At 44.2% G+C, this 13,268-nt stretch overlaps 1 protein-coding gene across 2 annotated transcripts in view; it reads left to right on the forward strand.

Annotated features, from left to right (window-relative positions):
* Positions 1–8,429, forward strand: part of RTN1 (reticulon 1) — a 117,290-nt gene extending 108,861 nt beyond the window's left edge. For both annotated transcript variants that reach the window (XM_038137886.1, XM_038137888.1), the window contains 6 exons: positions 4,106–4,313; positions 5,211–5,349; positions 6,202–6,271; positions 6,660–6,706; positions 6,789–6,847; positions 7,612–8,429. In XM_038137886.1, the coding sequence (XP_037993814.1) occupies positions 4,106–4,313; positions 5,211–5,349; positions 6,202–6,271; positions 6,660–6,706; positions 6,789–6,847; positions 7,612–7,654 (566 nt within the window). In that variant the 3' untranslated portion in view covers positions 7,655–8,429. The remainder of the gene's footprint in view (positions 1–4,105; positions 4,314–5,210; positions 5,350–6,201; positions 6,272–6,659; positions 6,707–6,788; positions 6,848–7,611) is intronic.
* Positions 8,430–13,268: the final 4,839 nt, after the last annotated feature.

The raw sequence follows: 13,268 nt of genomic DNA on the forward strand, positions 1-13,268 counted from the left end.
GTTTAACCACTGTCTCAGCAAGGAAGCATTTCTTTACCAAGAGGGTGATCAAACTCTGGAATTGGCTTCTAGAGAGCTGGTCTGTGCCCCAGACCTGTCAGTGTTTCAGAGACATTTGGAAAATGCCCTCAAAAGCATTCTTTAGCTTTTGGTCAGCCCTGAATTGGTCAGGCTGTTAGAGGAGGTGATGGTTGTAGGTGCCTCCCAACTGAAATATTCTATTCTATTCTATTCTATTCTATTCCATTCCATTCCATTCCATAATTTTAAAATACATTATATAATAATTAAATAATTAATTTAAATATTTTATTTCTTTTAAAAAATTAAAGCCTTTGAAGTGAGTGAAGCTGCAACTGAAAGAGAAAACATGGCTCTGACAGGTGTAGCTCAGGTGTTTTTAGCAGTATCTAAAATCCAGGGAAACTGATACAGCTCAAATCCCTGAGGCCTGTCCAGCCAAAGTCTTCCCAAGTCTCCACTGATTTCTAGTTCTGGATTCTCCTTCTTCCTCTTCCCTGCCCAAGGAGCTTTGAGCTTCATCTCCCTCCTCTATCACCTTTTGCAAAGAGGTTTGGCTCAGCCCCTTCTCCATAAGGGAGAGGAGGAGGAATGGCTACAGGCACACCAAATCCCACCCGAACAGCTGGACAGGGCAGCAGGGCTGCAGCTCCCTGTCCCTTCGAGGGAGATGAGGAGAAGGCAGATGTTCTTCCTGCCCTGGAGAATCCTGACAGACCTAGCAGGCTGTGGGGGAGGGGAATGTGCTCCCAGGATGGACCTGGGCACTGGGAGAGCCATGTAAGAATCATTGAACTCGTATCTCCCTTTCCTGTGCTGAGATTTTCCAACTGGCAGTTGGCACTTTTTTTTTTTCCATGCACAAGGGAATATTTGCCTCAGGTCTAAAAGACACAGAATCCCTCTCTCCCAGGTCTCCTTTGGCTGGGGAAAGAGGCCAGATGCTTTTTCATCTCCTCCCTCTCACATGCACTTGTTCCCAGAACTGTGTCACTTGGCCTCCGTCCATCTCACTCTGATCCTTTCCTTACCTGATACAGCTGAGTGAATGTCCCAGTCATTCCATGGCAGGAACAGATGACTTTCAGCATATACACATACCTGGTCAAGCCTGTGTTGAGTAACTCAGCATCTTCCCTTTTGAGGAGAATGGCAAAATGCAGTTTGGCATTTCTCTGCATGAGAATGCAGCCCACTGCCAGCCTGCAGGAGTATGAGTTTGAAGATCATCGGAAGGAAGAGGCTTAGTTGGTCATTATGGATCTTATAATTAATTGGGATTGACTCAGGGAACTCAATTGGAGTTCGGGTTGTATTTTTTGGCTCAGTTCTCATTTGTTTGCCTCTCTACTGCCTGTGTCCCAGGGAATGTTTTCCTCTGGCACGTGTTATTTTTCTGCCATCAGCAGATGATGTACCACGTACACCAGCTCACCTGTGCCTATTCAATTTAATGTTAAGGTTTTGTGTGATAGACAACTTAACTATCTCAAAGTCAGATTTGCATAAATTTTCGGTACTCTGAAAGAGTAATTTTTGAGCACAAAAATGATCAGGCTGTGAATAATCACAGAATCTTAGAATGGGTTGGGTTGGAAGGAAGCTTAAAAATTGTCTCGTCCCACCCCTCCTGCCATGGGCACGCCTTCCACTTGTTCCAAGCCCCATCCAGCCTGGCCTGGAACACTGCCAGGGATGGGGTAGCCACAGCTTCTGTGGGCACCCTGTGCCAGGGCCTCAGCATCCTCACAGAAAATATAACACCTCCTGTGCAGATGCTCACTGGTGACAGCACTGCAGGATTTTGAAGTACCTTCACTGAAAAAGAATATGAAAAATGGCCAAACCTGCACTCTTGTGTTCTGGATGCCATTTTGTAAGGATGGTTTGCAAGGATGGAGTTGCGTGCTCCATCGCCTCATCACTGTGGGCAATCTGTGGAGCTCCAGCTGTGTCCTGCCTTTCAGCTGTGTCTGCTGCTAAACCTCCCCATCCAGGTGCTCTGACAATGCGGGAGCTGCATTTTGGAGCATTCCATACTCCCTGCCCCAGGGTTCCTGCAGGAAGCAGGCATGGGCACATATCTGTAGAAGACTGGTCCCTGTTTTGTGGAGTCAGCACCCAGGATCCCAAAACAGGCACCGAGGTCCCTTGTCCTGTGCCTTCCATGCACCCCTTAGATCCAGCCATGTGTGTTCATGATCACAGGTCCAGTGCTGAACGCTTAAAAATAGTAAAAGGTTCATATATAGTGTATTTGATGGAGAATATAATTGGATGTGAACGGTGCATGAAGAGAGGAGAGCTCAGTAATTCAACAGCAATTTTTGCATTCAAGCCCCTCACTGTAAAGCAAGGCTAATATGTGTAATAGTAGTGAGTAATATAACTCATTGACTCAAGGCAAACATGCCGTGATGACTCACAATTTCTGGAGATTTGATGATAAGGACTAAGAGGCTGGATTAATTTTGTTTCTTTTAGTATTGGTGACTTTTTTTTTTTTTTCCTGACAGATTGCAGTTTTCCTGAATTTACTCTTTGTTCAGAATGATTTGACAAGTGGCATCTCTCAAATCTGTTTGGCTGATGCTGTGTTCAAGCTGTTTTTGAGGACTTGTGCAGTGTGTGAAATTAAAGCTGTTTTGTTTAGGTTGTCATGAGCACGTTCTCTGGCTGGATGAAGAGTCCTCTCAGATACAGGTTGTGGGTGTAAACAGATTAAAATTCACCTTTGTGGACTGGATATTCCTCAATCCTTTCATAAAATTTTTCTATTTTAGTGGCTGTCTCTGATACTAAAATTTTTTGCTGGAGAGGTTGAAATAAAATATACCAAGTGGGTGGAAAACACTGTAAAAATTAACTGCTTTACAAATGTAAAAATGCACTCGTTGAAAATGGTCTTATGCACTTGTTTTGTTCTATCCAGCACCTTCCATGGACAGGGGAAGTTATATAACAAGCAGAAAGCTTTTTTTTTTTTTTCTTTTTTATTTCTGATTCTGAGCTTGGATTGAGTAGCAAGAGAGATTATTCTGTATTTGAAGGCCTTATCTTAAAAATGGTTTCCTACTCATGGAACTATTAAGCAGTGGTAAAACCAGGAGTCTTTTGCTTTCTCAAAACTTACGAAATAACAAAATTAAATTGTCAAAACTTTGAATGGGAAGATGGTTTATTGTGGCTAACCCCAAACTTTCTCATTCATTTATCAACAACCAAAACTGGAAAACGCTTTAATCAAGCATTTGGCATTTAAACTTGTAAAAACCAAAAACAAATTTAAAAATTGAATTTTAAGACTAATGCAAGGTAGGTTGAAATCTTCCATACAGCCCTAGCAACAACACAAACCCCAGCTTGCACTTGCCTCGCTGCCGCAAGAGACCCACCCACCGTGCTGCGGTTGGAGATACTCATCCATCTTATCTAACCCAGGCACAGGCACAAGCAAAACAAGCATTTCAAGTAGGTCATCGGTTGTAATTTCCTCAGCCTGTGGCTCCAGTCCCTTTGCTGCTCGTGCTGAGGAGCTCCTGTTGGTGCTGCTGTGAGCAGAGACGTCGCTGCTCCCCGAGGGTCACACAGGGCCCGTAGCAGCCACCGCCGGTGCCTTTGCAGCTCCTGCCCGTTGTATTTGCTGGGAAAAGCCCCAACGAAGGCAGGAATGATGAATCTGACTCCATGTTCTCAGAAGGCTCATTTATTACTTTATGATACTATATTATATTAAAGAATACTATACTATACTAAAGAGTACAGAAAAGATACTTAAAGAAGGCTAAAAAGATAATAATGAAAACTCGTGACTCTTTCCAGAGTCCTGACACAGCTTGGCCCTGATTGGCCATTGAATCAAAACAACTCTCACCAAAATCCACTGGAACAATCACCTGTGGGTAAACAATCTCCAAACACATTCCACATCAGCAAAACAGAGGGGAAGCAAATGAGATAAGAATTGTTTTCCTTTTCCTCTGAGGTTTCTCAGCTTCCCAGGAGAAAAATCCTGGGCGAAGAGATTTTTTCAGAGAATGTGAATGCTCTACCTGCCTTTAACAATTTGTTCTTCTCCCTCCAGCTATCGACCTGTTGTACTGGCGTGACATCAAGCAGACGGGGATCGTGTTTGGCAGCCTCCTGTTGCTGCTCTTCTCCCTGACCCAGTTCAGTGTTGTCAGCGTCGTGGCCTACCTGGCCCTGGCCGGCCTCTCGGCCACCATCAGCTTCAGAATCTACAAATCCGTCCTACAGGCCGTGCAGAAGACGGACGAGGGCCACCCCTTCAAGTGAGTGGCTTTGTGGTGGTGCCCAAGCGCTGCTTTTGTGCCAGAAGAAATTCTCTTCTTGCTCATAAAGCAGGAAATAATGATAGTTTCGCAATGTCTCAAAAATTGTGAGGTTCTGTCGGCTTAGATCCTGGAGAGAGAAAGAAAAATGAAACACCACAAAAATCATCATCCTCTAGGACACAGGATTTTTTTTTTTTCTCAAAAAGATACAGGAAATTTTAAGCAAACAGAGAAAAGGAGTTTCTTTAGAGCTGGTGATAATACAGCATACCTGCAAGGGAAAAGAGCATTGTTTCTGGGCACAATCCATTGGGCATAGAAGGCATCTATATCTTTTCTCCAGCAACCCAATACCTAAGTGATGGTGCCACTCTCCACAGGGCACCTTCTTGTGGATTGCTCCACAAGAACAGTGGTCCTTTCTCCTCTGCTGTGCCGACCAGTTGGTAAAGCAGGTCATGGAACTGGTGTGGTTCACAGACACACACACACTAAAAAAGAATCTTGTTGGGGTGCTGCTCCTTCTGCTTCACTTGGGTCAGTTCTGAGCAGTGACTCAGGATGGGAGAGGGGTGAAAATCGTAGGGAAATCTCCCAGGTCAGATTTGTATCCCACTTTGGGTGAGAAAAAGAGAGAAATCACATCAAGACCAGGCTCTGTGTGGAAGAGGGTGAGGCTGGAGGTGACCAGCCCCAGTGCAGCATCACCCAGAGAGATGGGTCATGCAGGGTGTAGAGGGTGTGCTCATGGCCCTCGCCCTGCAGGGAGGGGAATTGATTGCTCCAGCACAAAGAAATGAGGTCTGGGAAGGAGGGAATGGTGGGGTGGATGGGTTCTGTGTGAACAGCAGGGGAAACTTCCCAGGTTTGTAATGGGACCTGTGTTTCTGGCAGAGCCTACTTGGAGATGGAGATGAATCTTTCACAGGACCAGATCCAGAAATACACAGATTGTCTCCAGCTATACGTCAACAGCACAGTCAAAGAGCTGAGGAGACTCTTTCTCGTTCAGGACCTTGTGGATTCTTTAAAAGTAGGATTGCTTTAAATATTTTTAACCCCTCTCTAGAGGATCAATCTACATTTCAAAGAGCTGCTTCCCGTGTTGACAGGGTTGTCATGAAACCTAGTTTTGTATAGCTCCAAATATGAAAGTTGCCCTGCTTTTTGATTTAAAAACTGTTACCAGCGCTTTAGAGGTTTGGCATTTGAATGTATTGATAGGTAATACAGGATGTAAAATTTGCAGAACCAGCTTAGCTCCACCTCAGTTCTAGAAGAATCCCAGCACTGTGCTGTTTATTGCTTTGCTATAAAATAATGGTCCCCTCTGTAAATCTGGATTTCCTCTGGTGGCCTTTCCTGCTATGGAAGAAGATCTTTCACCCCCTGCTGAAATAACTATTGATTTTTAGCCTTACACTCAAGCAGGTGTCCTTTAGAACAAAAGGAAGATCATTAAGAGAGCAGACATAGGTTAGGCTCCTAAATTAGTGAAGAATTTTAGGAAAATGTACCCATCTTTCAGCCTCAAGTGTTATCAGTCCCTGGGATTACCACTTCAGGGCTCTGTTTAACCTGTTTGGGGTGACCCCTGCCATCATAAAAATTGGATGCAGAAATCTGCCTGTGCCAATCTCAGTGCAGAGTTCTACATGGATGCAATTTAAGCCCTGAATAGACTTGAAAGCTGAGCTAAGAGGGTGAGAAGCAGAACAGAGAATGGGGTTTATACACCTAGAAAAACTACTTTGTTCCTAATGTGCCTTAACCACTCTCTTCCACATTAAAAAAGGCTAATGTGCCATTATGTTAGCTAGTTAAGCAAACTACTTTCTTCTCATGCTGGCACTGGAGGTGATGTAATGATCCATCTTTAATTTAGTTTGCAGTACTAATGTGGCTGCTGACTTACGTGGGAGCCCTCTTCAATGGCCTGACTCTTCTGATAATGGGTAAAAATCAACATTTCTTTTAAAAATCTATTTTTAACTTGAACTCCCTCCAGATTTCAACTTAGACAAAACAGCCTATCCCTGGCATGCCTTCCCCTCAGTTAAACCACCAACGTTTATTTCCCTTCCCAGTGAATATTCATTGTTCTGTTATGCTGTCCCTCCTGCTAGAGCTACTTTGCAGTTTATGGTTTTGTGCAGCTCCCAGTCCCAGAGCAATGGGGAATTCCATATTTGGGAGGCTTGAGCAAAGTGCATTTTTAATACAAAGCTCCCTGGTGGATCAGCTGACCAAGTGGCACGATAATGTGTTTGCCACCGAAGTAGGTCTCTCCTCTGGGGGAATGTGATCTGCAGGAACATAACACTGTGCTCTTTTCCTCCTCAGCTGTGGTGTCTATGTTTACTCTCCCCGTTGTATATGACAAGTACCAGGTATGTCTGTCTGCAGGGTGCATTTGGGGTGCCTCTGCCTGGTTGTTGCCTCGTTGACTTGGTCTCCTCTTGCTCTTTGCAGGCACAGATTGATCAATACTTGGGGCTGGTGCGGACCCACATAAACACGGTCGTGGCAAAGTGAGTTCAGTGGCCAGCTGTGTGAGGGTGTGGTGCCCTTGGGGGTGGCTGGGACCTGGGTGCTCCTGGGGACACTGTGTCCTATCAGTGGTGTCCTCCCAGATCATGGAATGTGAGAGGTTGAGATCCCTGGAGAAACCCTCCCAGCTGAGTGCAGACTGAGGCACTCCACCTTCTGTCCCCTCCCCTGCTGTTTGGGGAAATTGTGGGCAGAGCAGCCCAGTCACAGACTGGTGTCCACACTGGTGCCTGGCCAGGACAAACAGGAAGGAATGAGTTCATTCTCTTCCCCACTGACCACTCCAAGTCTGTTTTTTCACATGAGCTGACAGCATTAATGACCAAAGTGGGAATTGGGGTACCACCCTGTCACAGAAAGCAAATACCTGGAAGCACCATGATCTTCAGTGTTTCAAATCCCCATGGAACAGGCAGAAAAACTGGGTGATATTTTGAAATTTTGTTCTGAAAATTCTATTTTTAGACTCTATTCCTGGCTTTCTGTAGATGATAGATCATGGACAAATAATACTGGGGGGAGAATATCACTGAACATATACCTACATTGCATGAACCACCCAAAACCAGGCCTGTAAGAACACCTAGATGGGCATCACTTCTGTTTCTCATGGCACTTTAATTCAGACAACACACAGAGTATGGACCAGGGATTATCCCTGCATAAGAGTCCAAGTGGGGAACCACTGGAATGGAATAACTGCCTCACCATATAATCCTTTTTCCTTTTTTTCTTTATTTTTTAGGATTCAAGCTAAAATCCCAGGTGCTAAGAGAAAGGCAGAGTAAAGCAGACATCAAGAATTCATCGACTACAGTAGTGCATAATGGGGAAATCTGGAGTGAAAACAGCTCTGTTCTTACACTTTACTGCAAATTTATCATTCTTTTTTTTTTCTTGACACCATAATCTTAGAAACATAAAACTCAGAAGCAGTGCTTTTCCCCTGCTGCTTCTGCACTTAGAATATTTGCAATCACTTGTGTCAAGCACTAAAGTATAGTAAAGAGAAAAGTGTACTAGATGTGGTTTTTTGTGTTGCTTATAAAGTGCATGATGGTGAGAGCCTAAATAATATTGACCTCTTTATTTAATTTTTTTTTAGTGTTTTTCCTTCTTCTATTGGCATTGCTTCTATAACTTTTAATGTTACATGTGGCTAGGGGCTTTCCTGCTTAGCGCACTTGATGCAATAGTTAAAATTGCTTCTACGTCACTGGGTTGCTGGTTGGATTCATCTTTATTAACTATATAGAATTGTAGACTGATGTTTTAGTGTTTTCCAGCACAAATAAAATAAACAGTAATCAGTACTTATGGTAATCAGTTTTGTATAACTCAAAAAAAAAAAAGAAAAAAAGAAAACAAAACCCAGTACTTTTGTCGTAAAGGATTGACAGGCTGATTTACATGTATGGTAACTGGAAAGTTCCAGCATGTTCAATTTATTACGATTTGTATTACATTCTCTGTAGTTCCTACTGGACTTAATTATGGACTCTGAATATTTGCACTTATGTACTTGATACCGAATGCAGAAATAAATGTTACTAAATGTAAAAAGTTCTCTTTCTTGTCACCACTGGGATTACCTTGACATTTGGGCACTGGACACATACTGTGCAAAAAGGAGCATTTTCCCTCTTTCTCTCTCCTCTGGACACCTGCACACACTTTGCCCTTACATCATGGTGCAGTCCAACGAGTAGTACCTAACTAAGAGTAAGTAGCTCATCAAATATTTTTACATCTTGATGATCTTCCTTGGAATAAAAGGAAGATCTCTGCACACAGTTTGATAATTTGTGTTGGTGATATAGCAGATATCAGGTACATGAGCAAGTGTCTCCTCCTCCATTTGCTCACTGTGCAAACCACGAGCAGCAGCAGTTTGGAGGTGTCAGCACAGCACAAAGAGCTTTTCAGTTTCCTCATCACCAAGTGCTCTCTTATCCAACCTGTCCTCTGAAATCTGCTTTAAACAGAATCAATGTCAAATCCAGAGGCTGGGAGCTGAAACAAGCATTTACTCTGGTTCAAAGGTGAAGGTTTTTAAAATTGGAATTTGGGTGTTTGAGAACCATCAGAGGAGAGAAACAGCTGTTCAAAATTATCCAAAAAGTGTTTCAAAACAAACAATTGGTTAAGTGCTTGATTTGCCTATTTGTGGAACACACCTGTGGATTTTTTTTTTCCATATAAATATGTGAACATCAAAATATCTTCATCCAAATTGCTGGTTTTCTTTTTCAATCACATATGTTTTATGAAGAATTAATTTTTATACAAAGAACTAGATTTTTAAATACTTATCCCAACTTTGTAAATTTGAAGTCTTTCCTTAGACTCACTTATTAATTCACCTTTGTCTCAGTTCCACATGGCCACAGTGACCCCTGTCCAAGGCCAGGCTGCAGTTCTGTTTGTATCTAAATGTAAAACCCAAATGCACTTAAGGAGTTGGTATAAATACTGATATGGCTGTGGGCTAGTTAATTCTTGTGACAAGTCTCAAAATACCCTTATTTTCATTTCAGCTTAATATCTAAATGTTAAAATACTAGGGTTGGGTTTTAAATGTCACCTGCAGCTTGATGGGAACATTTTTCCTCAATGAGAAACTGAATGCCTTAAAAGAACATGTATTGGTTTGGATCAAGTGGAGTGTGTTTGCTTTAGCCGAGGCAGTTTGCAGCCAGGAGTTAGAATTCAACAGGAACCCCCATTTTTATCTGCCTTGGAGTTCCCTGTGTCTCTGAGGAAGGGAGTGCAGACCATCCAAAGCATCCCTGAGGATAAAGATTCACCACCAGAATTCCTATTACTTACAAGATGAGTGTGTGGGCCCAACACGTTGATTTTGAAAATGAGCCCATTTAATGTTCAATCCCCCTGGTCCCATAAATGTGTTTTTCCCTCACACCCCCAGTGCAGCAATATCCAAGACTGGCCTTTTGCAACGCTGGACCCTAAGCACCGTTTAAAAGCTACATCTACTGCATATTTGGAAATAAAGCAAAATGAACCTTCTGGAAAAGTACAACTATTCTCAAGAGCCTAAATCAAGAGAGACCAAGTTTCCCATTCTTGTTTCCTCCAGCATCCCCCTCTCTCCGACCCCAATCCAGCCCTCAATCATCCTGGCTGTACCCCTGCACACACACCTCTCAAAGCCACATCCTTTTGTCACATCCCACCTCGCCAAACAAACTTCCCAACATCCTCAGTGCTGCTCTGACTTTCCATATATTTGGCGCTAAGAGCCTGCAAGTGCTGCTGAGCAGCTGGGGTGGCTTAACCTGGTGGGTAGGACCAACTGGGAATCCCACACTGGGATGTGGGGGAAGCAGAGGGTTCCAGGCAGGGTCTGAATTGCTGATGCTGCTCATGGCTGCCATTCCCTTACTGGGATCACAGCAGCACTTTCTGTCATACCTTTGGACGTGGAGAAAGCCAAACTCTGCTAATTCCTGGTCCTGCTACACACCTTGAATGACAGAGTCCCTGTGCATACCGGGAGTGAAGGTTGGTGGCACCCTCAGTGTCCCTGGTAAGTCTCACTCATAGAGCAGCGCCTTGTGGAGGGGTTGGGCATCCATTTTTTTGGTTTTCAAACAAGTGTGGGGGAAAATAATCAACACTGAGGTCTACTTGTTAAAATATTTTAGTGTGATTACAGTAGATGGCTGAAGACAGCAGAATGACACATTCATGAGCTGTGCTCTGACATACCCAGGCTGTGAAGCCCTTTGGCTTCTGATCTCCATTTGCAAAGTAAAAAGCAGCAGTGGGAAAGCTTGACTAGTAAAAGCAGCAAACTTGTGGGTGTTTCTAGGCAGATGAAACCTGGGAAGTAGCTCGCTCTGCCTGGGTAAAATGCAGGGGATGGTGTTAAACCATTCATTTATCTTCAAATTGTCCCTTGGGTGAGGAACCTGGACATCAAATCACCAGTGATTCAGGGGTCAGCTTTTCCACCTGCTTCCAAGTCTGCTTTAATGAAATAAAAGGCAGTGATGGGTGTTTTGAGGACTCACCTCACCAAGGGAGGTTGTTCAGGTGGTTGGAGAAAGGTGTGTGCCAAATACCTGGCCTAGGCTTTGCCTCCCTCCTCATCTCTGCATGGTTTGTGGTGCTGATGTTCCCTTTCTGGAGAGGAAGCTGAGAGCTCTCCAGGGTGAATGTCACAGGCTTATTTAGAGGCAGGGAGAGGTACAGACCAGACCTTTCCATGGCTGGGAGCTGGCTGGGTAATGCAAATAAAACTTTTGATCTGCTCAACATGATGCTGCTCTTCAAGGAGGATAACAGGTCCACCTGCTGAGCTGAGCTTTGAAAGCCAGCCCAAATGACTGGGCTAATTTGAACTGGAAGTAATTTAAGTCTGACTTGGGGATATGAAATCAAGAGTGCCATGATGGCAGGTGACAAAATTTGTTAGAACACTTACATGAGTCTTTTCTCATCCTCTATGACTTTAAAATATCTTTTCCATGGTTTCACTTGTACCTTGCAGAAACTTTATAACCCTGCTTCTAAACTGCTGCCTGTTAAGTAGAGGTTCAATGATCACTTAAAAGTTCTGTCAGAGCTTTATGCCACTTCAATGTCTGCTCCTGTGCCTTGAAATGATTACTGCATTGGGATTTCATGTGAAATGTGAATATTCTGTAAGGTCACAGGTTTTGATTCCCTGGTTCTTGGTGCTTCAGCAGCATTCCACTCCTCTACACATGTATTTGCCTCTGTTACCGATCTCTTTCATGCTCCTTCTGCTCTTTAATATTTATCTAGTGAGAGTAGGATCATAAAGCGCATGAGTGTCAGGAAAGGTCTGGAACTGGGAGGGGATTAGAATGTTATAATATTCTGTGAGCAGCTAATCCATTTAAAGAGAATCAGTCTGCTCCCCCACAGCTTTTGCTGTCTCCCTGCTTGCTTTCAGATGGCAGCTGGCTCCCATCCCTGTCCTGGTGGGTTACAAGTCAGTCAGCTGTGAGCTTACAGCCTTTCCTTCTTCAGGGAAATAAGTGGCAAGCCCAGTGTTAGCCCCGTGCAGCTTTGAGAAGACCAAGTGTGATGTATTTCTTCCTGACTCCTCTTAAATATTCTTTTCTTAGGCAGAGGATTAAAAGCTGCTCCATCAGTGTGGGTTTCCTGGGATGCCAGGAATGAGTGGAGTGAGGCTGCTGGCACGAGGGAGCCTGGCTGGAACGTGCAGCACTGCAGGAGATGTGGCATTTGGTCGGGGTGAGGTATGTCCACTGACAGGAGTCAAAACTGCAGTGCCTGGAGCAGAAGGAGGAGTGGGCTCTGCTCCTTTCTGCCAGGCTTCCTTGGTGCTCAGCAGGTGCAGGAGAGGCTGGCAGAGCCCTGCTCTCTGACAAAGCAGGGGAAAGGTGTTGAGAGAGGGGACCCTTCCCCACAGGTGCACAGGGAAAGGGGAGCGGATTCTTAGCAGGTAAATGGAATTGACCTGCTCCTCTCATTTATCTGAACTGCTCATTTCCTTGTCTTTGCTGTCTGCTCACGGGGGAAGAGCCAGACCACTGTGTGCTGGAGCTCTCCTCTGGTCAGCATCTGATCCAAGGGGCTGCCACTTCTGCATTCTATTGTTTGTATGTTCAAATTTATTATTGGTCAGGGGAATTAACACTGGCTCCCAAATAGGAGTTAGAAACAAGCACTGTGAATCTCTGAGTCATTCAGAGTGGGAAAGAGGTTGGGTAAAATGCAGTACCTGCAGCTCCCCTAGAAAGAACTCTAAATCCACAGGTGTGTCAGATTGATATCTGGGGACACCAAGGTGTGTGCAGGGCAGGTGGGTTACCTATGCAGTTACTGCTCTGTTCAGCATTCTGGAATCCCTCCACAGCTGGGACATGCTCATCTCTGCTCTGCCCCATTCCCCTCTTCCCTTTCACTCCTGGAAAGCACTGGGAGATGCTGCAGGCACCAGGGGCAGGATTAGAGGATGGAAAGAGCTGTAGAAGTCTGTCCAAGAAAACAAAAAGACCAAGGACACCTATGCTGACATGCTTTCATTCCTTTTCCCTCTTGTCTGCCCCTCCACCAGCAAGTCAGACTCATTTCCCTTGTTCATTGAATATTAAAGAGGTTCAGCCTCAAGGCTGCAATTTATGCCTCCTCATAAGTCTTTTTGTTTTAGCTGAAAAAATAATTCAGTCCAGCAAAGCTAATTGTCATTCACACCAAGGCCCCTCTGCACGCACTTCCCTTTGTGAGGGAGCTGTAAAGAGGATTTAGTTACGTTTTTACTTCTTTTGCACGGCCCTCTAATTTAGATGCAGTGATATAAAGTACCCCAGACTGGTCTAAAAATGACAGAATTATAGAATCCCAGAATGGTTTCGGTTGGAAGGAACCTTAAAGCTTATCTAG

The sequence above is a fragment of the Motacilla alba genome, chromosome 5, assembly GCF_015832195.1.
Source record: "Motacilla alba alba isolate MOTALB_02 chromosome 5, Motacilla_alba_V1.0_pri, whole genome shotgun sequence".
NCBI lineage: Eukaryota > Metazoa > Chordata > Aves > Passeriformes > Motacillidae > Motacilla > Motacilla alba.